Raw genomic sequence first — 22,690 nt, 5'->3', positions numbered from 1 at the left:
TGCAATGCCCACAGGGGCATTTCATCTTCTATCAAGTCCTGTTGCCAGATTTACCAATGATAGGGTAACTTTCATCATTTGGTCAAGGCCACAATTGTCAGTCAGTATGAAGCACTCCCTGCTTTCTGTATTCTTTTGAAACAATTTACATAGCACAGGGGAATTCAGTTCCACTTACATATGCATCTGGGGGTGGTCTACCACTGGAGGTATAACCCTACAGTATATAACTTGCTGCTCAGAGTTTCTTATTTAGCCATTTGGAGTCCTTTCAGTTGGCTCCTTTGTCCCTGTTATCTGTTAGCAATTCCTAGCTTCTAAGATACCCCAGACCTGGAATTAGTCATTTCCCATGAGGCCTTCTGGTCCTTATTGGAGGATGGTGTTAGGAAATAAGATGCTGACCAGGCAGTAGTGTCCCATGCCTTTAGTCCCAGCACTTGGGAGGCAGAGGCAGGCAGATATCTGAGTTCAAGGCCAGACTGGTCTACAGAGTGAGTTCTAGGACAGTCAGGGCTACACAGAGAAACCCTGTCTTGAAAAACAAAGCAACAAAGAAAACAGAATGCTGACAAGATCTTGGGTGTGAGTGCTATTTTTTGTGGGGGAGAGGGAGGGTTGATTTGTACATCTGCAGTACTGATACTGAGCTTCACGTGCATATTGGACATTTGTGTATCTTCTTTGTGAGAAATATCTTTTCACTTTTCTCGTTTAAAAATATGTATTCTGGATAGAAATCCTTTACCAGATGCTTTAGTTAGGGTTAGTTGCTGTGATGAAACACCATGACCAAAAACAGCTCGGAGGGATGGGTTTATTCCACTCATACCTCTCTATTTCAGTTCACCAATAAAGCCATCAGGACAGCAGCCCAGAGACAGGTGCCGATGCAGAGCCGTGGAGAACTTGGTAGACCAGGCTGGCCTCGAACTCACAGAGATCCACCTGCCTCTGCCTCCCGAGTGCTGGGATTAAAGGCGTGTGCCACCACTGCCTGGCGAACTGCTGCTTTTTAATACTCCTCAGGACCACTAGTCCAGGGGTGGTCCCGTTGACATGGACTGGAGCCTTGGGCTTCCGCCAGGAGAAAATGCCCTGCAGCCCAATCTTAGAGAGGCGTTTCCTCAGTCGTTTCCTCCTCTCAGATTACTACAGCGTTTGTCAAACTGACACAGAACTGGCTAGCACACTGGACACGCTGCAGACATTTTCTGTTTTGGGTCCCCATTCCACCTGCAGTTCCTGCTGGCCTTGAACTCGGCCGTCTGCCTCAACCTACCAAATGCTGGCACTATATGGACACACATGCTCAGCTAGACATACAGACTTTTATTTCTGCAGGTTTTATTTCTTTCGTTGCCCATGCTACTACGTCAGCCCTAGAAAATCGTCACTAAATCCAATGTCATGAAGCTTTTCCAGAGGTTTAGCTCTTATACTTAGTCTGTGTGATACAAGAGTCCAGCTTCATCTCTGTGCACATGGGTGTCCAGTTTTCCCAGTACTTTGTTGCAGCAAGTGGTCTTGGCACCTTTGTCAGAGATGATTTGACTTTATACTTAAAAGTTTATTTCTGGACAACTGTCTGTGCTTTATGCCAGTATCATTTTGACTTGGTTACTGTAGTTTTAAGCTTTGAAATCAATTATATGGCTCCTGAATTCATAATTTATAGAGTTGACTAGAGAGTTCCCGGAAATAGTATGTATAAAATTTTAGGAAAGATCCTCCCCCTCCCCATTTCTACAGAAAATTTAGGTCTTATGGGTATTTTTTTTTTTTTTTTTTTTTAGGATTGTCCCATGTGGGTCAGGCCCTGAATTTGTGATCCCTTTGCCTCGGGCTTTATGTGCTGGATTCAGGGCCTGCCTCCTGCAGTGTTTGTGCGGTGACGGTGTCTAGTCTATGAACACACGGCGTCATTTAATTTCATGTGGAACATTCTGTGGTTTTACTGTGTGAGGTCTCACCTCTAGTTAATCTCACTTTCACTTGGTTCTTGCTGTTGTTAAATGTTTGGAAGCGCTATTTAAGATTCCCTAGGGGATATTACAGGAGTGTCCATGACTTGGTCCCTTGTCTTTGGGATGGGGATGCAAAAAACAGCAGCCACAAATCTCTGGGGCTGTTTGAAGAGGCAAAGTGACTGCACTCCCAAGTGTTTACTTAATTCAAAACTAATCAGGACTTCGGGACCTCACATGTAGTTCCTAAAATTGCATGCCAGGCGGCAGTGGCATGCGCCTTAATCCCAGCACTCATGAGGCAGAGGCAGGCGGATCTCTGTGAGTTCAAGGCCAGCCTGGGCTACAGAGCCAGTTCCTGGACATCCAGGACTACACAGAGAAATCCTGTCTCAACGCCCTCTCCCCGAAAAAAGTATTTTGCAGAAAAAAGGTGGGGGCTAGAGATGTGATGTGGCTCAGTGGTTAAGAGCACTGGCTCCTCTTTCAGAGGACTGGGGTTCAGGTCTCATCACCCACAAGGCAGCCCTCCAGGACAAACATATAAACATTAAACAATTCTTTTAAAGAGAAAAGGCAACCGATACAATAGGTCAGAATTGCTAATTTTATTCCCCTAATACTCTCCCACTTCAGCTTCACCAGCAGGCCAAACTGTGAGAGAGTGACTTCCCCAGAGACAGAATTCATTTCCCAGATTCCAAGTGTGCATAGAATCATGTTTTCTGAGTCTTAACTGGAATCGAACAAACCAGACATACAACATAATCGTAGTAATTAAACCATTTCTTTCCATCTCTTGTTCAGTGACCCCCACTTTTCTACAGAGGGTTTATTATGAAGAGATGTTTGAGTATTGTCCTTTCCCGGAACCCTGACGACAGGTTCTGATCTGTAGTTTAGAAGGAGGACTTGTTATCAAGTAAACAGTTTAATAAATGTTGAGCTACTGTCCTTAGCCACTGACAAAACAGAGTCCGTGGTAAGTGTACCTGGCCTAGCCTTACTTTAATCTTCTACTTGCAAGAGGGAGGCACTGGGCGAGACAGATGGCTTGCTCTGTGGTAGGGATTCTGAAAAAAGCAGACACTTCTGGAGCCATTATGTGGAAAAACAAGAGATGTTCCTGTTCACAGAATGAAAACTCTTTAGATAAAGGACCCACCCACCCCCCAAAAAAAGATAAATTCTGGTCCTGAAATTATAGTGCACTACAATATTGTTACTAATACATTCAGAATTTATATTACTCTTCGTTTCTGTCCCTGAGCTTGGGTTCACAGTTTGGTAGATTAAAGAGGTAGGTGGTGGAAGGTGAGAGGAACTGTGTGTCCAGTGGCACCTGGGCAGCACTTACTTCTATCTGTGAACATTCACGGTACCCCCTCAGAATGGAGACGCAATGTTTCTTTCCGTCGTTTCTGGCAGTGATGCTGCAGGCGGGGCCGCACACTTGCCAGGCAATGCTTTTCCACTCAGCTGCAGCCCAGCTTTATCACTTCGTAAGAATAAAAAAGCCCAACGCTACGCTTCTAAACCCTCCAAAGCGGGCTTGTTTAGGTGTCCAAGAGAACGGCTCAGCAACTTTTATTGATACACTCGTTAGAGGAGGTGAGCAAAGGTCTGAGCTCCTCCACTCACTGCCTTCCCCCGGTTCACTGCCGTCTTTCCTACCAACTACGGCTGGTTCTGAGGACTCACAGGCGGAGGGAGAGGCCCAGCATTTACACTGGCCTGGGTCTTGGCCTCCGGTCTAGGATGGGCTGGTGGAATACTGCTTCATCAGCTGCTTGTGACAGGGGTTACACACGCGCTCAGGCTTGATGCTTGAGGGAAGAGGCAGTTCATTGGTCGTGCAGGCATCACAGAAGGTTCCTCTGCAGTTCATACACATGCTCTGCAAGATGAGGGGGGAGGGATCACAAGAACATGCTAAGGATAGAAAGGCTCAAATATGGAACTGCTCAGTGCAGAATCAGGTATGGCATGGCTGCTGTGTGCCAAATGGCCCTGACCAGACTGTTGGAGCCCACTAGGTTTCCTAGTGGCTGTACCCAGCAGGACTGCGTAAGAGGCTGATTAGACCACGGGCCTGGGTACCAGGTGACTGTAACTAGCAAGGGGGAGGTCTTTTGCTCCACCCTTGGCATTGTTATAAATAGACCTTTGGAATAAAGTTCTGGGCTGGTGGATAAGGATCCAGGCCCATCTGAGTCTATCCTGTGTTTTCTCCCCTCTCTATTTCTAAGTCTCTTATCCCTCATTCCTCAAGAGTTCCTGGGGTAAATAATGGTGGGGGCTGGTCCTCTACACCAGACTTGTTCATAAGGAGCATGAGGTCAGCTATTAGATCTAAATGAAGCAGCATGGTGTCACAGAACCAGGAGAAAAGAGAGTATCCAGTCTCTGGAGAACACTTTGTACTTTTGATCCTTAGAGTCACTTTTGGGTAGGCTAATTCTAAATTCTAGCAAATACCTAAGCACACCGAAACTCGAAATGCGGCAGTGAACTAGCAGTCGTTTGGAGAAGCTGACACTTTAAGTTCCCAGAGCACCGCCAGCTTAATGCCTCTCGCTGATGCCCATGGGCACAGCTCCTGTCCTGCGACCTGCACCTCGTTTCTAGGGAAGCTGTCTCTACAAACATTCTGAACCTTTGGTAGCCAAGCAATGCGACCACAGCAGGGTTGGTCACACAGCCAGCTCCTCATAGAGGCTTCAGAGAGTCACTTCTCCTGTGAAAGACTTCATCATCTGCAGAGTGCACAGAATGAGATGGGCAGGGCTGCTGTTTTTGAGGCAGGGTCTCACCATGTAGCCTTTGCTGGTCTTGAACTAACAGAGACCTGCCTGCTCTGCCTCCAGGAATGCTGGGATGGTTTTTTGAGACAGTGTGTAGTTTTAGTGCCTGTCCTGGAACTCGCTCTGTAGACCAGGCTGGTCTTGTACTCAGAAAGATCCCCCTGGGTCTGCCTCCCAAGTGCTGGGATTAAAGGCGTGCTCCACCACTGCCTGGCACCTGGCTGTTTTTTAAGACAAGGTTTTACTGTGTAGTGCAGAAGGCTTGGACTTGGAACCCTCCTGCCTCGGTCTCCTAAGTGCTGCATTGTTGGCATAGGTTTGTCATTTTTATTGGAAGTTTGTTAACAGGGCTTAGAAGGGGAAAGACAGAATTAAGTTAGCAGTGTCTTCTGTTTTGGAGTATTTATGAATTTCCATCCATATAGCAATGGTTCTGTTAATCTAAGGCTAGATCACACTGTAATTTTGTTAAGATTCAGCATGATGTAATCCAGAATTTGGGCACATTTCTTATACTTCTTAAAGCACTTATTTGTAAGATCCCTTTGAACATAATACCTCTTGAGCTTCTCTGGGCACCATATTGATGCTGAATGATTCTATCATTAGCCAGTCCGAGGCCTAGCCGTGAGGACTTTCTAATCTAGGCTTTCACCCACTCTATGAAGGCAAATGGAAAGGGGCCCAGTGGGGACAGTCCTCCGCTCCTCTGAGCACACGGCAACCTGGAAGGAACATGAGCCAGGGACTAGGACTTGAGTGTTAGCCGTCTTCAGCACACGGACCTGGGATAATGTGCTGTGTAGTAGAGAGCTGGATGTGGCTCAGTGTAGAGCAGGTACCCAGTGTACACCAGGGCTGGATTCCATCAACAGAACAGAAAAGGGAACACACAGACCCGGGCAGGCATATGGTGCGCTGCAACTTCAGCACGTGGGCATGGGCAGGAGGCGGACATGTTTGGTGACGTCCCCACTACTCAGCCAGCCCCAGGCCATGTGGACCACGCAGGAGGCTGGGGCTCAAAACCCAGACAGGGGCCCAGTGAGAAGCCTCTGCAGGTAACGGGGCTTAATATGAAAGAGCGAGGACTAGAACCCATGGCTGGAGAAGAGAAGAGACCCTTCAAAGCTGTCCTCTGACCTTCACATGGGCACCACGGCATATGAGGAATGTCCCTCCCTCTCACCCAGTTACAACAACAAACACTGTACTTTGTAGATTAGCACCCCCTTATTTGTTTCAAAGTATGTATGCACTTATCTGTATTTCTTTTAAAGAATAAGTTCCTCGTCTTAGCTTTCTAGTTCATTCCAGGCACCATGAGAAGCATGCTGTGTCCGCACATCAAAGTCCTACTGACTCTGGACAAGGAGCTGAGGAGCAGACCACCTCTGTGAAGACTACTCACCTTTGTCAGGCTCTCGTCTTCCTGGCAGAGCTGACACGCTTGTGGTTTTTCAGAGAGCTTGAGTTGACCCTAAGATATACACACAGTAAGCCGGTCACCTCCCTGAACACAAGGAACATGAACGCTTTTGTGTTTTTAGCTACTAAAACCAGACTACACACTGGAGGTGAAGAAACAAACGCCATATCCTATCACCTTAACTCTGAATTTTACTTATATCAAGAGAACTCAAGCGTTCATGGCCTCATCCCTGTTCCATTCTCCACTGAGCATGTTAACACTGGCTCCATCTTAAATCTTGTAAGGTGATGATATGCCTCAGGCATAGTAGTACATGTCTTTCTCATGGGGTGGCCATATTGTATTTTCAAGGTGTTTTATAACGGCCAAAACCACCATCTCCTGTAACCAGGCAAGATTGCCAGTGGAGGGATTGGGACTCCAACCCAGCCACAAACCCTTCGACCTACAGTTTGTCCTGCCTGCAAGATGTGCTGAGGTAGAGGTGGCACAGGAACTGTGGGCGTGGCCAACCAATGACTGGTCCAGCCTGAGACCCATGCCACGAGAGGGAGCCCACCCGACACTGCCTGGAATGCCGGGACCCAGAGACCGAGGAGAGAACCAAACAGAGTCAATGAAACGATTCCTAATGATACTCTGCTGTACTTGTAGATAGAAGCCTGGCATTACAGCCACCGGAGAGGTTTCACCCAGCAACTGATGGGAGCAGATGCAGAGACCCACACACAAACATTAGGTGGAGCTTGGGGGGTCCTGCCGAAGAGGGGGAGGAAGGATTGGAGGAGCCAGAGGGGCCAAGAAGACCACCAGAAAGCCCACAAAAATCAATTAGCCAGGGCTCATAGGGGCTCACAGAGACTGAACCAATCACCAGGGAGCATGCACGCACGGGTCTGACCTAGGCCCTCTGCATATATGTTACAGTTGGGTGGCTTGGGCTTCTTGTGGGACTCCTAACAGTAGAAGCAGGTCGGGGGGCAGCTGTCTCTGACTCTTGCCTGTTTTGGGGGTCCCTTCCCTCCTGGGTTGCCTTGTCCAGCCTTAACGTGAGAGGAGGTACCTAGTCTTATTGCCACTTGATATTCCATGTTTGGCTGATATCCCTTGGAGGCCTGCCCTTCTCTGAAAGGAAACAGGAGTGGAGGGGGGAGGGCAGCTGGGAGGGGAGGGGAAGGGGGAAGTGCAGTCGGGATACAACGTGAGAGTCGATAAAAGAAAAATTTAAAATGTTCAGAAGTGATCAAAAGGGGGCTGGAGAGAATGCTCAGCAGTTAATGTACTGGCTGCTCTTTCAGAGGACCTGGGTTCGATTTCCAGCACCCATATGGCAGCTCACAACTGTCCATAACTCCTCTTCTAGCCTCCATGGGCACCAGGCATGCATTCGGCATACAGGCAGATTATCAATACATGTAAAATAAAATGACAATAAAAACTTTTTTTTTTTTTTAGTTTTTCGAGACAGGGTTTCTCTGTGTAGCTTTGCGCCTTTCCTGGAACTCGCTCTGTAGACCAGGCTGGCCTCGAACTCACAGAGATCCACCTGCCTCTGCCTCCCGAGTGCTGGGACTAAAGGCGTGCGCCACCACCGCCCGGCAACAAAACCTTTTTTTAAAGTGACCAAAAAATCTTTTCCCTATCTATTTTATGTCAGGGAGAAAGAGAGGAGCGGTGAGCATTCTCAGTTGCAGATTCATCAGAGGTGACATCAGCTAGAAAGTGAGATCGCTGTTGGCTCGGCCAGTGTACTAAGTGCTCTGAGCCACACCACTGACCCCCAGTCACATTATGATTCCCATTTACAAATTTGGCTACAATTTTCACTTTTGTTTTCCAACACGCCAAACATCTGTTTTTCAACATGTGGGGGTGCATTTTAGACTATTAAGAAGATAGCCAGGCAGCGGTGGCACACGCTTTGATCCCAGCACTGGAGAGGCAGAGGCAGGCGGATCTCTGTGAGTTCAAGGCCTGCCTAGTCTATAGAGCGAGCTCTAGGACAGTCAGGGACACAGAGGAACCCTGTCTTGAAAAACTAATCATAAATAAAATTAAAAGGTCATTAAGATGTAACACTGAGGACTATGTCTTTACTGGCTAGTCATGACACACTGACTTTGTAATTGTGTGCGTGACATTTTAAAACAGGAGCCTTACTTACCAATTCATCTGCAGGCTGGGTCAGCAGTCTACAGGGGAGAAATAAAAAGGGTAACAAATATTAACTTACTGTTTTCTCCATTATATCATCTCAAGAAATGCTCAGGACAATACTCATTCAACAAGCAATGCTGCCCCCCTTCACATTGCTGAGGACAGTGTAATTGTAAATCTTGACCTCCGAGATTCTGGGCAATTGGGTTAAATCTTTTACTAGACTACCTGATCCCTGATACACACCACAGTTCTGGTTTACAAATATATATGGAGTTATAGTTTATCTTTCCTTTTTACTACCTAGAAAAAAATAGCATTTGTCTTATATCATGTAAAATTCCAGTGGCTCATTAATCATACATTTTTTTAAAGTTTTATTGTATGTGACATGGGAATCTACCCATTATCATGTGCCATGTACTCATCTACAGGCCTCAAATACTCTTAAATTGGAAGCTTTAGGAAACTAATCAAGGAAATAAATGAATCAGACTGTCATGAGATTGTATATACAAATCCTATCACACAGGTTGAACTCTTCCTTCAGAAGCCTAGCAAAGAGGCCACTCCTATTCAGTAAAATATAACACAGCTATGATTCCCGTGAACTTCAGTTGAGAGGCAGAGGACAGACAAACACCTACGGTGCCCAAGCCTTCAAATGTCCCCGGTTAACTTTCTGTGTTCTGCCGTTGCAGTTCTAGATAGGTTCTAGACGCTGCCACAATGTCACAGAGATAAAGGAATTAAAAATAACAGGAGCTGGCAGCGGTGGCGCCACGCCTTTAATCCCAGCACTCGGGAGGCAAAGGCAGGTGGATCTCTGTGAGTTCGAGGCCAGCCTGGGCTACAGAGTGAGTTTCCAAACAGCCCACATAGGAAAACCCTGTCTCAACAAACAAAACCAAAACACTGATGTGAGGGAATGAGAACGTTTATCTCAAACCTCGCAGGCGGGTGGAAACAATTCACACTAGCATTCACTCACAAACCTGAGATCACTAGTGCTTCCTTCTCTTGAGACCCTGAGTGACTCACGGGTGAAATATATATACACTGTTTTTTTCTTTTTGGACAGGGTGTCCCAGTGTAAACCATGTTGACACTGAATTCATATCCTGCTTTACTCATCCAAGGCCTGGGACTACGGGTGTGAAGAATTATACTCAGTTGAGAAATAACCTTTTGAAATGATAATTTAAGTTGGGGAAGTCAGAGCACAGGCTGGTGCTCTCTCTCTCTCTCTCTCTCTCTCTCTCTCTCTCTCTCTCCCCCTCCCTCCCTCCCTCCCTCCCTCCCTTTTCCCTCCCCATCTCTCTCCTTGTCTGTGTCTCTCTCCTCTCTGTCTCTCTCCTTCCATATGTAATACTTACATACTTATTTAGAGAAAGGACTTAACTTTCAAACAAGTTTAAAAAGGTTAATCCTCTTTTGATGTGGCAATTGTGTTATCTGGTTTCTTATCTACTAGCTTCCCTTTTAACTGTCTTTCTACTTTACCAGTCCATGTCTGGCCTGTCTTGAGGTCAGTGTCCTTCTAACAGGAGCCCCCCTTCCCACCACCCCAGAATGACTTTATAGCTTAATGTGCATTACAAACACCTCTGGTTTTCTTCCAGCGGCCTTTTTAATGTAACATTTTCCTCTTGAACTCTGTGCTTCCCGTCCTGCCAAAAGAAAACAGCATTATTCAGGATGCTCAATGGTGAGGGCACCACAGTTTCCTCTGTAGTGTCTCAGCTTGGGTACAAAGAGAGGAGCTTTCTCTCTCTCTCTCTCTCCCTCCCTCCCTCCCTCCCCATCTCTCTCCTTGTCTCTGTCTCTCTCCTTCCATATGTAATACTTACTTACTTACTTAGAGAAAGGACTCAACTTTCAAACAAGTTTTCTCATACTCTGCTCCAAGTAAGTAGTTATTAAAACATTCTGATACAGTTTAGAATGAGTTATTTTTGGAGTATTTTATTTCCTGAAGCTGGCCAAACCCAGCACAGCCTATCCAGCTGGATGTGTGACCCTCTGGACACTCACACAGCTGACCCACTGCCAGTGACTCCAACCTGGATGCAGGTGAGTTTTCTGCTCTGAAGGGCAATGGACCCAGGCTGCTAAGGTGGCCTGGGTAGTTTTTAGGTCAGCTTCTGTGTGATATATATATATATATATATACATACACACACCACTGCCTGCTCTGAACTGCAGTCCACTTGCTTCCAAAAGCAGACTAAGTTCTTTAGACCACTCAGGTATCAGGCAAGAGAGGTCAATGCAACATTCACCCTCCAAGAAGCCCAGTTCAGGGCAATTCAAGACAGAAACTTACAGCCTTCTTAGGAAAGAAAAGTAAGATAGGCAGACCCCCTCAGTCCTTTAGATTTACACGTACTCAAAGTAGTAAAGAGCACACTGCATGGTGGTTCTCTGCACATTTCAAACAGCAATGTGTATTACGTAACTAGTTTCTATTCACCATTCCTGTGGACTCTGCAGCAGATTAGCAGCTCGCTCTCTAGAAATGATAAAGCATGCCCTATGCTCTATGCGTTAACACAGACAAAAGCACTTGCGCCTCTGAATAGAACAGACATGTCTCATGCTTTTTATGTTGCATCATTTTCGGAGGCTGGCCCTGTTCCTGGTCCCAGAGATGCTCTTGCAGAATTGTGGCTCCTCACCCCTGCAGGTGTTGGCGACTTTCAGGACTGTTGTACAGAAAGTTCTATTCCGTTCTTTAACCATTCTACACAATGTTCCCTTCTGTAATTCGAGCTTCTTCTCCTTCTAAAAGAAGCTCCTTGCGTATATTCACACTGGAATTCACATGATATAGAGGCCTCAAGAAGCCAACCCGCAGCTGAGGGGCTTCTGCTGAAGGGGAACTTGGGCCTAGGAGGGACCATTATACAAAGTACAGAGCATTAGTTAGGACTCCAAGAGGCACATTTACTCTGACACCGGAACAGTTTTACTGAACAGTCCAAAGGAAGAGTCATTCTCTCCAGTGGAGCAGGCCCAAGGCCATCTTAGAGGTCAGCTCAGGGTCACATTTTCCTCCATTCTGGGAAGCTTGCTTTGCTGTCTGCACACTACAGACCACAGGAACTAAGCATGTGGGCTGGGAAAGACCCGCTGCACCCATAAAGCTAGCCCGGGATGTAGGAACAGAGCAGGGGAATAAAGAACACACGTTACCGTCGGGGGCTCCAGCTTCGGGGCTCCCTTTCCTGGGGTGCCCCTGCTCTGTGACCTCCTCTCCTTTTCTTGTCTCAGTTCTAACTCCAGCTGAGTCCTGGTCAGGCGAGAGAAGAGAAGGACGAACATTCTGATTTCTGTATTCATATATTCTAAAGAATGCCAGACCTTTCCCTTAAAGTTCCGCAGTTAAGTTTTAATGCCTGGTAAAGTTACCAGGGATATGTGGACAACCAAGCTCTGAAATATCAGAATACCGTAAACTAGCAATTCTATAACACGTAACACAGGTGCGCTCTTTCTCTGGGAATTCAGAATGTAAGCGAGGAGCACCCAGGTCCAGCAGGTCAATTATTCTACATTAATTCTTGAGTTGCAGTGACCTGGATGGCAATGCACTTACACTACAGCTGAAGGAGAGCCTTTTTACGTTTTCAGTAAGACACACTGAAAGGCTAGGCGGTGCATTTCTATTTCATACTCTTTGGCTGGTCCCTATGCTTATGTAATCAGTCCCCACACACCCCGTCCCCAAACCACGCAGCGTCCTTGGTAGCTTTGTGTTTTACAGCCACCGCACTCCCTCATCTGCAGTCAGTGGCTTTATCACCAAAGTACGACCAACTTAAGAGGTGACATGAGAGAGGACTTGGGGTTTAGTCAGAGAAACAGGTTTCTTTTTTGTCCCTTTAAGGGACACTGTAGCCACTGACCTAGCTTAACAGTGTGAACTGGGACAAACTGAACCCCTCTAAGCTGTCACTCTATCTGAAGGTAGGGGCAATAACGTCACCTATTAAAAGGATTGCCAGAAGACACTAGGAACACCAGTGTGTGAAGTGTTGTAAAACGTACACAACATACTGCGGGAATTCAGGAGACGTTAAGTGTTATCACTAAAATCGGATTAGATATCAGTTACTACAGATTTGGGAACTTGGTCTCTAGTTCTCTTTTTATTTTAGTTTTCGAAGACCAGAGTGTCACTGCGTGCTGCCCAAGTTGGCTTTGGGCTCTTGTCTCGCCTGAGAGTTCAGGCCTGCGCCACCATGGCCAGCAGCCAGTTCCACACTATTTGATTACAAGGATGTTGAGTAGATGTTGGAACTGTTCACCCATGTGAAGCTTTCTGAGTTCCAACTGTTCATAAAGGACGCTGGAAAGACCAAGCCGAGACGGCCCAGGACCTGACTCCTCCTTGTTTAGCCTCTGCAGTACCCACCACCACCCTGCTGGTGACGCTGCCCCTGTTCACCGCTGTCTGGTGAGTGCCTCCACTTCCAGCTGCAGACTGTTGATCTTGTCTCCGAAGTCCTGTTTGAAGAGCCGATTGTCCAACTCGGCAGACTGGCGGCCTCGCTCAGCCTGGCGCAATCTGGATGTGAGCCATATGAACTTGTGATAAAAAACAAAAGCCATGGTGGGGAGGAAGACCAACTTCACAAACACAAAATAAAACAACCCAAGGAAGAAGGACAGGGAGAAAAAAAAAAGCAGGACACAGGAAGAAATTATGATGGGGAAAAATATGAAGAAACAAATTCTAAAGAAAAGCAAGATGAAGGTGAACCAGGCAGAGGGAGAGCTGGTGTTCTATGTTTTTATTCTAGTACTACAGTTTACAGCCATCAGATGATCAACAACAAGACATCACTTTTTGGAAATCCAAATCCAGAGCCACCCTCAAGTACACAACAGTTTATGCTGATGCCATGGTCTCTCTTTCCTAACAGCTGGTATGCTATCCTTCTGTCTTCCACATATAGCTGAACGAGCAGGCCAAGCTGCTTCTCACGTGGGCTTAGCACGATTTCCTGATCCTTCCCTGGACCACAGGAGGCCGGAGGGCAATCTCTAGCAACCCTTAGCCAGGCTCCCGACTCCACAAGGACAAGCGTCTCTGAACGCCTGGCTGTGTCTTTCCTTTCCTATCAGGTGGTGTGTGACCAAGCGACAAGAACTCCACATTGGGGTTTGTCAGACTCCTGACCATATTCTCTGAAGATTCTTACGGATGCTTTCTTCTAAATGTCTTATAACTTTGCACCTATAAAGAATCATGTTTGATAAGGTGAAATATTTGAGGCTTTCTATAATAGAATTTAGAGGCATGCTATGTGTAGTCTAACTTTTATTGATTTGATTATTCTTTTCTGATGCTCATGTAAAAGGCAACTCATCACCGTAAAAGGCTGATGAACAGCAGAACGCAGTAGGAGCTTTATTAATACAGGTGCAAAATTATAAGAATTAAAATGAGTTCAAGGACCCTCCACTAAGTTGGCTCTAACGCCGGCCCTTTGAGGACCTATAAAAACACGCGAACTCTGTTGTACTCTTAATTCTGGTTTGCCAAGAAGGTAAAACATTTGAAGCAAAGGAATTATCTTCGCCTCTCTCTTAGCGGGGGCAATGCTACGCAGCACGCCAGGAGGAAGGGCGGGAAACGGAACAGAACCCGGGCATTGCGCCAAACCCGCCGGGTGGAGTAAAGGCTCCTGTCTATAAAAGCCTGCCTCCCCAAATCAAAAATAGTTTTTTTTAAATCAAAGTATTTATAGGATTATTTACAATGTAGAGCCTAGAAAGGGTTAGATTTGTAGTCACTTAGAAAAAGCAGTCCTGCTAGTATTGCTTGTGGATCTTTATTTGATACTAACCAATGCCAGCGCATTATTGATTTCTCATTTGAAATTGTTTTTTTAGTAGCTAGATTAGTTTTCCAGAACCTTTAGCAAACTCCCATCACAGAAAAAGTGATAGAAGCCTGGGCAAGTGTTCCAGGCAAGGACGGACGGCAGGCCCGAAGTTGAGACTACACCGTGGCCTCTCTTTCCCAGTAGGACAAGCAGGGGAGATCTGAACATCGTATTTGTGTCAAATTGTTCTCTCTGAGCTACCTAAGTCGTAAGTAGAGTGACAGAGAAGGGCAGAGGTAGAAGATGACGCATGTTGAGGGGGTTTCCCAGCTTCTGCACTGTGATGTTAAGAGCTACCTAATTACTACTTGGTTTCTAAGTACTTAAAGAAATGCAAGGATGCTGTTCTTCTTCTTTGTCCAAAATCACTAAGGGAAAAATAAATTGCAAGCAATCTTGGTTACTGAGAATAGAACTGTAATGAAATACTAAGTACTTTTCTTGGGCTGGGGATTAAACCTACACAAGGCAAGAGAAGAGAGGGTTCATGGGCTAAGACAGAGCTACTTCAGGTCCAGGGTCACCAGGTGACACCTGTAGGAGTCGCACCGCAGAGAACAGGCTCCCTGCTGTGGACACAGGCCACCTTCAGAGTCCGATCACTATCGAGGACACACGTACAAGGCTTCCGTTCCCCAGGCTTCCTGAAAATGGTCTTTTGATTTACTGTTCAACTCAGAAAAATTTCTCAAAGTTTATTTGGTATTTAATGAGGAACCCATACCAAAATTTCTAACTCTGGGGAAGAAAACAGCAGCAGCAGCAACAACAAACCCAGCCTATATAGCCAACTATTTTTTTTTTTAAGTCCAACAAATTCAAGGTCAGTTTTGGTGACTTTTTATATAGAATCAGAGCTTAAATGTAGGGATTTCTGACTTCTTCCTCTTGTAGTTATTTTGTAACATCAGACTGTGAGGCGACCAGCTCCCAAGTGTCTAGTGATGCTTTGGGATCAGTTTATTTGCTGCACTATTTAAGGTCTTTGCCTGTTTCACCAGATCTTTTTCACTTAATGAAATAAAAACAAAAAATGAGTTGGAAGGGTAATGAGAAAATGGATAAACAGGAAACAAAGACAGTAAGAAACAAAGTCAGATGAGTCATTATTTTAGTTCTGTTGGCCTTAAATGCCAAGTCAAAATCACCGAGGAATAGTTCAAACATTACAAAAGTACCACTTATGAATGAACACGAGCATCGGTCTATTAAATCATACACATATCAGTGCTTATGAACAAGCACTCGGATAACCTGGTCTATAAATGGATTCATTCTTATCTAGCAGTCACTGCAGTATCAATCATGCCAAAGGTTTCAACCTATTTCTAAGTTTGCAACTAGCTTCATTATTAACACAAATATGCTCTGCTGTTCAGGACACTCCCTCCTGGTGAAGAATCATTTGAAGGAAGTCACCCATCTCATTCATTTATTCACTCACTCACTCATTCATTCATCAACATATGCCATGTACATTCAAGAACTGACAGGACTGGAACAATTAGTTAACTATCTGCAAAGAGCTCACACTCTCGGAAGACAAGACCCTGAACAGACTACGGTGAGGCGCACAGTGAGAGAGGCCAGGCAGAATGGGGAGCAGTGGAGAGGAAGTGCCATTTCTAGCTGGAAAGAGCTATGGGAGGAAGCCAATGTCGGGTGGTGGCCCTCGAGCCTTCATGTAAGCAGTGGATTTGAAGAAGGGAGTGGGAAGGGAGCGTTCCTAGCTGGTGGAACCGTCAGAATGATGAGGGATGGAAAAGAAGGCAGGGCCAGCGCGGTTTAGTTTGCGGAGTAGACGAAGGGTGATGGGCAGGTTAGAGGGAGAAATGGCAGATGTCTTGGGTGCTACAATGCATTCAACTGTGAAGTCTCAAACACTTCTCCACCGCTGGATGATTTCAGACAGAAGGAGAAAGAGGATGTCACAGGAAGAAGACAGGTTTGGGGGAGAATTACAAGCACTGGTGGACAGGATCAAGTAGAAGATAAAAACTCCCGATGGGTGACAGGTGGAGGTCAGGGAGACGTACTGGAGTTAGTGAAAGCACCCAGCTCTTCAGGAGAAAGACAGAGGGGAGGTGAGAGAGAACAGAGAGAGGAGTTCAAGATGAGAGAACAAGCCATGATCAATACTTGGAGGACATCTGCCTTTCAGAATTCCTACCTCACCTAGTATGGAAAAAGTTAAAGACTGTAGTGACAAACAAAACTATACAATTACAAACAGTATTTCTTTCTTTTTCTTTTTTCCCCTGGAGCTGAGGACCGAACCCAAGGCCTTGCTAGGCATGTGCGCTACCATTGAGCTAAATCCCCAACCCCCAAACAGTATTTCTTTAGATAGGGTCTCATGCTTTAACCCAGTCTAGCCTGGAACTCACTATATACAGACCATTTTTTTAAAACTTAAAACATTTAATTAAAATATAATTACATAATTTGTTACCTTCCTTCTTCCCTCTCAAACCCATGACCTCTTTTTCTTATCGCACTCGCACGTGCATACACACACACACACACACACACACACAACCTGCTGAGTCCATTTTGTGTTGCTTGTATGAGCATGGTTTTAGAACTGGCCACTTGGTACTGGATACCCAGTTAGGAGGCTCATCATGACTATCTCTCCCTCTCTCAGCTGTTGCTAGGCACCTGTAGTTCTGGGTCTAGGGGTGCGGGCATGTGAGATTCATTCCACGTTAGCCTGTCTATTCTATAGACCACTCTTAACAATGTTTCAGGAACATCGTGGAACACACACAGATAAAATTTGAGCAACGTGTCTGACTTGGGTTGCATCCACTTGCGCACTTTCCGTGTGCGGAGCCTGTTCTCGGCACTTCCGACACGGAAAGGGGCATCACGGAAACAGCGCGGTTACCTGTGCTCCAGCTGTTTGATGGTGGCAGCCATCTGATTGGTCTTCTCTTCTAAGCGGCTGTTCAACTCACTTTTCTGTTTCACTCCTAGGTCTGAGCTCTGGGAGAAAAGAATTGTACAGATCTATGGGACATGTCTGTTCTAATCATAATTGCAAACAGGAAATAAAGGGAACTGATCTACATTTGTGTGTCAGTTCATTTCTAAGTAGAAAAAGAAAACCAAGAAGCATTTTTGCTAAAATAAGTACTATTATATGAAGCTTATCACAGTATCAGAAGGCTCATCGATTTTTCTGTCCATTAAAGATCTAATGCAGTTTACAATTCAGCTGATATGCTACACTGCAAAGTAGACATTGTAGGATACACACATTTATATTATTTTTTTTATCTTTGTAGCTTTTTTCCCAACATAATATTTTTAGTGATTTGAGAATTTCACATAATGCACCCTGATTACACTCACTTCCCAGTCATCCCAGGTCCCACCCTTCCATCCCCTCCCCCCAATACACACACTCTCACAAATATTTATATTAAATAAATTATAAATATATTTCAATATTATATAGAGGAGAAATACAACATAAAGGTAGAAAGAGAACTAGGTGGAGAGAGGAGGAGTCTACGGGGGAAGTGGGGACCGGAGGAAAGAGGGTAATGAATGGGAAGGAATAAAAAGACAAATAAATATCACATGTCCTCTCATGTGGAACCTAGATTTAAACACACACACTAACTTTAAATACAGCATCAGGCATTCGGAGAGCCAGGGCGTCTACTCGTCTTTTTCCTACCTGCAGCTTAAAGGCAAGCTCATGCTTGAGAGCTCGGAGATCGTCCAGTTGCTGCCGCAGAGACACCAGGGCATCCTGCTTCTCACAGACATCCTTCTCCAGCATCTTCATAGCCAGTTCCATCTCCTGTCTCATGCTGATCTGGAGTTCCAGTTCCTTTTCAACGTCCTGCCCCAAAGCAAATAAACTGCTTACACTCTTTCCTTAAGTAAATGCCATAGCATTTCACAAGAAAAAGCAGATGAACACTCTCAATGCTGAGTATTTTCGTAGAAGGTATTTATTTTAAGAGACATTAATAATAATAACTGATAAGTGACATTAATAGAAACTATTAAGAGCCGGGTGGTGGTGGCACATACGTTTAATCTAGCACTTGGGAGGCAGAGGCAGGCGGATATCTGGGTTGGAGGCCACCCTGCTCTACAAAATGAGTTCCAGGAAAACTAGGGCTACATAGAGAAACCCTGTCTCAGAAAACAACAACAAAATAATAATAATAACAACTATTAGGATTGAGAGGAACATTTGCTGGGATGTTCTTGATATAGCTAAGACCCCTGGAATAACAGTTCAGTTACTGGGAATGGTCAATAAGGCAGAGTGTAATCTTATCACTTCATATGAAACTCCAGTTTCTACCATAATCACAGCAGTAATATTTAACAGAACAAAGATACAGACTGGAGTTCTTCTGCATTCAGGCTGTGTTCAGGGCATACCTTGGACCGTCTTAGTTTCATGTCTCTTAATGTGGTACAAGCATGTAACAACTTTCAAATTTTGTATCAGGTGTTCATTCTTTAAATAGTTATGATAAAAATGAATCATGCTACCACATGCTGACATTATTTCTAGGATACTTCTTATGGAAACCATTTTAATATCTAATTTACAATCATACAGAGAGTAAATGTTATTTAAAGTGCATTAAGAAGGTTGTATTTTTAGGAAACCTCAATTTCTGCCATGTACTCTTTTCTTTTTAGGATTTATTTTATGTGTGAGTGCTCTGCCTGCATGCACAACTTTTCACCAGAAGAGGGCATCAGATCCCACTATAGATGGTTGTGAGCCACCATGTGGTTGCTGGGAATTGAACTCAGGTCCTCTGGAAGAGCAGCCAGGGCTCTTAACCTCTGAGCCATCTCTCCAGCCCCTCTGCCATGTACTCTTACCTTGAAGTAACTAATTAGTACTAATTAAAATCACCCCTCATTTTCAACTTTCCACATTCTTAGAGATACTGCAGAATGGACAAGGGTAAGAAATAATTTTATAGGATTTGTAAAAGCAAGGGCGCATTACTGGGCGTCGGGACCTTGCTTCGTCACTGGAAGCTCCCCAGAGCCCGGCCTTCTCGAGTGTCCCGGCTACCAGAACTTAGGAGGTTTACCAGTCGCAACTGCGTCTCCTCCTTCAAATGCTTTCTCGCCTCGCTCAGTGCTTGTCCTTCGGCAGATCGGTCTTGCTTAGGAGCCTTGGGAAGGTAAATACGAGCACATGTTTAAGGACTTAAAGACTCTGCACCAAATCAGCAGATACAATGAAGAAATTCAAGCTGAGTATATTTTAAAAGGTCATGTTGAATTGGAAGTTTGCTGTCTCTTCATTTACAACCCAAAAGAGAGTTCCCAAAACTGGTGGTGGAGATCCCTCACATCAGTCTTGGAAAATACCATCATGGCTGTGTGGTTGGTTGCCAGTGCCTGTAGTCTGAGCACTTGGAGGCCTGGCAAGGAGACTGTGGAGAGTCTGAGGCCAGCCTGGATTACAGACTAAGACACGGTCTAAAAAAGAAAAAAGAAACACACATACACACACACACACACCCCAAACAAAAACCACGAAGCCTGGCATTCAATCCCTAGCACCTCATAAAACAGGAACGATGGCTCAGATCTTTAACCCTGGCACTTGCCAGGTAGAAGCAGGAGGATTAAGAGTTTGAAGCCATCCTTGGTTATATACTAAGTTCTAGGCCAGCTTGGGTTTCATGGGACCATGGTTCAAAACAAAAAACAAAAACAATTAAGAACAAAACCCAAAACCCTGATACCCTGATTCACTGCAAAACATGAGTTACTTCAGAGGTTTGGGTGGTACTCCATTGTTTCCCAGAGATTTCACATGTAGCTGTCCAAAGATCATGACAAAAAGGAAGGAGGCCATTCGGGAAATTCTTCTGAGCATTTACAGTTGCTTTAATGATGTCATGCATAAAAGTCAAACACTAATATACAGGAAACTGCTCTTATCCCATTTATACCTCTAGAAACACGAGCAGTAGCAAGGAAAGATGCCGGTGAAGTCAGAGAACAAACAACAAGCAACCCTACACTCGCAGTTGATAGATCTATCAGTTAGAATATTCCCCTGAAGTAACACTATCCTAATTTAGAACAACTAGGGTACCATCATCAGAGTATCATCATCAGGGCTGAAAGCATCACATTATGCTCCCTACGGAGGCTGAACACAGGTATGCTCACTTGCAAGCCCAGAGCTTGGGAGGCAGAGGCAAGAGTCTGAGGTCAATCTGGGTCACACAGTGAGACTCTGTCTCAAAGAGTAACAACAAGAAAAATAAAAAGGCAGAACTGAACAATATAAAATAAGTTTGCAAAACTACACTGTAGGTGGATTTTTCTGTCCTGCCAGCCAGCTCCCAAATAACCACAGGGAGACATATTACTAATTATAAAAGCTTAGCCAATAGCTTGTGCTTATTACTAATTAGCTTTTACAACTTAAATTAACCCATTTCTATTAATTCACTTTCTGCCTCGTGGCTTTATTACCTTTATTCTGTACTACCCATGCTCCTTTCCTGCTTCCTCTGTGCCTGGATGACAACTCTGTCCTTCTTCCCAGCATGCTTTGTGTCTCCTGCCTAGCTAATGGCTGATCGGCTCTTTATGAAACCAATCAGAGCAACGTTATCTTTATACACTGTAATCAAATATCCGGAAACACTGCACTATATAAAAACTTGGTCCTTGGCTGGGCAGTGGTGGTGCACACCTTTAATCCAGCACTCAGGAGGCAGATCTCTAATGAGTTAGAGGCCAGGCTGATCTACAGAGTGAGTTCCAGGACAGCCAGGGCTACACAGAGAAACCTGTTTCAGACAGACAAACAAACAAATAAACAAACAAACAGCCCTCTCACATAAAACAAAACAAAAGCTTGGTCCTCGAAAGTGTTGTTATATAGAAAATTCATTTGCATGCTAACCTTTCCCAGTGGCAACAGATAAAAAAAAATTATTTTACGACATGAATGTTTTGCCTACATGAATGTCTATGCACACTTGTGTGCCTGGTGATCCCAGAGAGCAGAAGAGGGAACTGGATCACCTAGAACTGGAGTTACAGACAGCTGTGAGCTGCCATTTGGGAACTGAGAACTGAACCCAGGTCCTCTGGAACAGCAATAACTTTCTTAACCGCTGAGCCACCTCTCCAGCTCCATTATCCAGACTCTAACTGCTAGACACAGTATAAATTATTAGCGCACACAAACAAGAGCCTCAATTAGACTTCCCAAGTCTCTAAACAAATGTGAGCAATGATGAGCTGTGGCGGAGCAGGCGCAAGTCCAGGGAAAAAGTGCAATCGACAGGCGTCAGGGTCCAGACCCGGCCGCCTCCCTGTGGCTCACACCAGTGCCGTGTCCGCTCCACCAAGTCTTAGAACCCACTCAGGACTCACCTTCCGACTGGATTCCAGTAGATAGGAGCTCTCCTCTTTAACCCGTTCCATTTCTTCTTGTAAGGTAATAATTCTGTTGTTGGCAACGGCAAGCTGTTGACCAAAATTAAAACCAAAAACCCTTTTATTCTTTTATTAAATAGAATAATTTATTATCTGCTAAGGCATAACTTTTCGGCTTGAATGTTCTTCGGAATCTACAGCTAAAGGAAGCTATCTATCACCTACTAAAACTGTTCTCAAGTCAGTTATGTGGTGTATGCTGTGATCCCACCATTCTGGAGGCTGGGGTTAGTAAATTCTCTTTAGCTTCAACTACAAAGTGAGATCCAGTCTCAGCAAAATAAGTGTTCTAATGAGGTACATAGGGGAAGTATCTTTCAAGTAGGTAAAATAGAAATCAAAATCACCTGATATTGCTTCTGGAATACTTCTATTTTGGATGTGTGTGCACAGGTGCGCACGTCTGAGTGTGTGTGTGCGTGTGTGCAGGGCAGAGGTTTGTGCTGGGAGTCTCCCTTTAGTGTCCTCTCCCGTTCTGTTTGAGACAAGGTCTCTCTCTCTGAACCTGACACTCCAGCTTTGGCTTACACCGACTAGCCAGTGAGGCCCAGGGCTTGCCGGTGTCCATCCCCCAGGACTAGGGCGGCAAATGTGTGCTGCCAGGCCCAGTTTTCACACAGGTACTGAGGTCCTCATGCTTACACAGAGAACACATTATTCACTTAATCATCTCTTGCTGTTACCTTTTTACTATGCCCCAGTGGTAAGACTGTTTGATTCCAGAGCATCTCCATGGCTACATTCTAAACACAGTTATTAAGAATGCTTCTAAAATATTCACAGAGTGAGGTCTTGTCTCAAAAACAAATGAACAGAAGATTGTGAAACAATATCTAAACAAAGGTTTAAAAAAGTACTCACTTCCTGTCAAGGGAGTCACACTGCGAACTCTCCAAAGACCTTTTATAGGTAATTCAGTACTTAGGCGGCTGAGGCAGGAGGGCTTAAGTGTAAGGCCAGGGTGAGCTAAAT

At 45.0% G+C, this 22,690-nt stretch overlaps 1 protein-coding gene across 23 annotated transcripts in view; it reads right to left on the bottom strand.

Moving 5' to 3' along the window:
- Nucleotides 1-2,560: 2,560 nt before the first annotated feature.
- Nucleotides 2,561-22,690, bottom strand: part of Rufy3 (RUN and FYVE domain containing 3) — a 77,966-nt gene continuing 57,836 nt past the window's right edge. For 8 of the 23 annotated variants that reach the window (XM_006991652.4, XM_076546578.1, XM_042257609.2 and 5 more), the window contains 10 exons: nucleotides 21,656-21,748; nucleotides 19,339-19,422; nucleotides 17,943-18,110; nucleotides 17,145-17,242; nucleotides 12,811-12,930; nucleotides 11,556-11,652; nucleotides 9,966-10,030; nucleotides 8,368-8,395; nucleotides 6,183-6,251; nucleotides 2,561-3,864 (listed from right to left, as the gene is read on the bottom strand). In XM_006991652.4, coding sequence (XP_006991714.2) covers nucleotides 3,721-3,864; nucleotides 6,183-6,251; nucleotides 8,368-8,395; nucleotides 9,966-10,030; nucleotides 11,556-11,652; nucleotides 12,811-12,930; nucleotides 17,145-17,242; nucleotides 17,943-18,110; nucleotides 19,339-19,422; nucleotides 21,656-21,748 — 966 coding nt within the window. In that variant the 3' untranslated portion in view covers nucleotides 2,561-3,720. Of the gene's footprint in view, nucleotides 3,865-6,182; nucleotides 6,252-8,367; nucleotides 8,396-9,965; nucleotides 10,031-11,554; nucleotides 11,653-12,777; nucleotides 15,266-17,144; nucleotides 17,243-17,942; nucleotides 18,111-19,338; nucleotides 19,423-21,655; nucleotides 21,749-22,690 lie in introns of those variants that run through there. The other 15 variants (XR_013042985.1, XR_013042987.1, XR_013042994.1 and 12 more) reach the window with 5 other exon arrangements.

The sequence above is a fragment of the Peromyscus maniculatus genome, chromosome 10, assembly GCF_049852395.1.
Source record: "Peromyscus maniculatus bairdii isolate BWxNUB_F1_BW_parent chromosome 10, HU_Pman_BW_mat_3.1, whole genome shotgun sequence".
Lineage (NCBI taxonomy): Eukaryota > Metazoa > Chordata > Mammalia > Rodentia > Cricetidae > Peromyscus > Peromyscus maniculatus.
This window is presented reverse-complemented; position numbering and strand designations above follow the sequence as displayed.